This window comes from Belonocnema kinseyi, chromosome 7 (genome assembly GCF_010883055.1).
Source record: "Belonocnema kinseyi isolate 2016_QV_RU_SX_M_011 chromosome 7, B_treatae_v1, whole genome shotgun sequence".
Lineage (NCBI taxonomy): Eukaryota > Metazoa > Arthropoda > Insecta > Hymenoptera > Cynipidae > Belonocnema > Belonocnema kinseyi.
The window spans coordinates 49,554,085-49,556,970 of record NC_046663.1 but is presented as its reverse complement, the minus strand read 5'-3'; the positions used below and the strand labels follow the sequence as shown (position 1 = coordinate 49,556,970).

Here is a 2,886-nt window from a genome sequence, read left to right as displayed (position 1 = left end):
GACGACTGACCTTGGCTACGAACGGGCGGCAGCAGGCGCTGGATATCCGGTTCTCCTGGTGAGGCCTCGTTGGGGTCCGGGAACCGTGAGAGTGCGTCTGGCCGTTCATTGTCACGGCCAGGCACGTGCTCGATCGTGAAGGCGAATTCCCGTAGGAGGATATACCACCGGTGCAGCTTATCCCGGGTGTCCTTCCTTGTGTCCAGCCATGTCAGGGTTTTACTGTCGGTACGCAGTATAAACGGAGCGTCTTCCAAGTATGGCCGGTATCGTTTGATGGCCCAGATTAATGCCGAACACTCCTGCTCGTTGCAGTGGTGTCTTGACTCCGTGTCCGAGAACTTCGCGCTGGCGAACGAAATGATGCGCCGCTTTCCGTCAAGGCCCTCCTGCATGAGGACTGCTCCCATTCCTTTGGCACTGGCATCCGTCTGTAGCACGAACGTCAGGTTGGGGTCTGGTCGGCTGAGGCTCTGGGGATTCTGGAAGGCGAGTTTTGCTCGTTCGAACTTCTCCTGAAGCTCGTTCGTCCATTTGAAGGGACGCTTGGTGGACAGCATGTTTGTCAATGGTGCGAGTATCTCGGAGGAGTTGGGTATGTACTCCTTTACCCAATTGCAGAGTCCGATAAAGGATCGCAAGGCTTTGCTATTGCGGGGTGCTGGTGCGTTCCGGATGGCCTCGATGTGCACAGGTTGAGTCGTGTTTCCGCCAGTCCCAACGATGTGTCCGAGGTACGGCAGTGAGGTCTTCCCGAAGCAACACTTCTTTGGGGCTACCGTGAGTCCGTAAATCGCCAGTCTCTCCAAAACGAGTCCAAGGTGGGTGAGGTGTTCTTCCCAGTTGGCGGAGTAGATCACGATGTCATCTAGGTATGCGATGGCGAAACTTCCCCATTGCTCGGCGAGAACCTGCCTCATCAGGTTCTAGAAGGTTCCGGGTGCGTTCTTGAGCCCGAACGGCATCACCCGGAATTGATATTGGCCGCCTGCGGGGGTGGAGAAGGCGGTGAATAGCCGTGATTCAAGAGCCATTGGAATCTGCCAATATCCGCTCTTCAAATCTAGGGTTGAGAAGACGGTAGCGTTGCCGAGATCCTTCAGGGTCTCGTGTATGCAGGGTAGACATTATGGTGCATCCTCGGTCTGGGTGTTCAACCGCCTGTAGTCCATGCAGAATCTGTACTCTCCGTCCTTCTTGCCGGCCACCACCACCGCAGAACTGAAGGGCGAGGTGGTGTGTTCGATGATCCCGTCACGCAGCATCTCACGTACTTGCTCATCGATGTAGTGACGTTTCTCTTCGGAGTATCGGCGCGGTGCTTCTCGGAATGGCTGCGGGTTGTGTAGACGGATCTTGTGCTGGACGGCGGCGAGTGTCTGCTTCAATCTACCGTTGTTGTGGAAGATCTCAGCATGATTCTGTATCAGGTCGAGGAATCTTGGCGCCAGGCGGGCGGGGAAATCGTGGTCGACCTCGATCTGGTCGAGTGGTGCTGGTCCCTCGTAGGTGCAGGGAAGATGACCCAAGAAGATGCGCTGTCTCCCTTGTGCTCCGATGAACATGCAGTTGGCGCCGTGGTCATGCACTACCTTGTGCTGGCGCAACCAGGGCTGACCGAGTATGATGTCTGCTCGTAGTTGTGGACTGGCGTGGAAGATCCCTGGGTAGGGTGCGCCTTGTAGGACTGGTGCGAGGCGTATAGAACCGGAGAGTTCAATGGTGGCTCCGGTGGCGGCTAACAGGGCTCGTCGCGGGCCGGGTTGTAGGTCCTTGACCTGAGCCTCGCTGATGACGTTGCTTCGGACGTAGTTCTCTGAAGCCAGGGAGTCGATCTCGGCAGTGAATTCGTGGTTTCCCAGGTGCACCCGCACTCTAGGAAGGCTGTTTGGATCAGTGTAGGTGGCACTCAGGACTGGGGTGTGTCTGGGGTGCCATGGGCGGAGGGAGCGCCTGCGTCCGCCGCCCGAACTGGTCCGTTTCCCGGAAACGTCTTGAGATGAGGGCAGCTGCGGACGTAGTGTTCTCCGGTGCAGTGATGGCACTGCAGACGTGGAAGTGGCGCTGTCGGGGCTCTGGCAGGGGCGGCTGGCTGGATGGTTGCCACAGCGGTTCTGGCGGCTGTGGGCTTCTTCGATGTCTCGTCGGCCTCGTCGGACTCCGCTTGTAGAGCTCTCTCGACCAGGTCCTCGAACGATGCCATGGTGGCTGCTCTCAGGACCTTCCTGATGCTCGGCTTCAAGGACTCGAGCAGTAGACCAATGACTTGGTCTTCGCTGGTGTTGGGAAGCATCCGCAGTGCGAGCAGATACTTCTTCTGTAGGAAGACCCCTACGGCTTCCTTCTCCTCCTGCTTTCCGGCGTACAGCTTGATCTGCAGCCGATTGAGCGCCGTTACTCCGGCGAAGTGTTGTCTCAGCAGGGCTTCGAACTTGGCCCAGGGGAGGCCAAGTCCACGGTATACCTAGTACCACTTGGATGCCTTCTCCGTAAGGCATTTGTTGACCATCCTGGTCCAGAGGGATGGTTCTATGGCTGCCTCCGAGAAGTACAGCTCACATTGGCTGAGGAAGGTGTCAGGATCCTCATGGTCCAATCCGGCGAATGTTGGCACCGGAACATCGGGCGTCCTGAAGGCCCTGATGATGGTCCGCCAGTCAGCGGCGGCAGGTGGTGGCGCTGGCAAGGCCATGTTTGCCGGTACTGGCGGTGGTTCGACGGCCTTCCTGGCCGCAGGTGGTGTGGCTATCCTCTGGATCTGGACAGGATCTGGTTGGATGCTTGGTCCTGGCACCGGTTCCACGTTCTGTTCTGGCTCCAAGAACAGGACCCGAGGTGCGCTTCTCGTGTTCCGAGGCAGTGATCTGCTTCTGCCTCGCATTGAAG

At 58.0% G+C, this 2,886-nt stretch overlaps 1 protein-coding gene across 1 annotated transcript in view; it reads right to left on the bottom strand.

Moving 5' to 3' along the window:
• The window catches only part of LOC117176448, a 2,447-nt gene extending 1,527 nt beyond the window's left edge, over positions 1 to 920 (bottom strand). The window contains exon 1 of the mRNA XM_033366689.1: positions 24 to 920. Within this exon, the coding sequence (XP_033222580.1) occupies positions 24 to 920 (897 nt within the window). The remainder of the gene's footprint in view (positions 1 to 23) is intronic.
• Between the last annotated feature and the right edge of the window lie 1,966 nt (positions 921 to 2,886).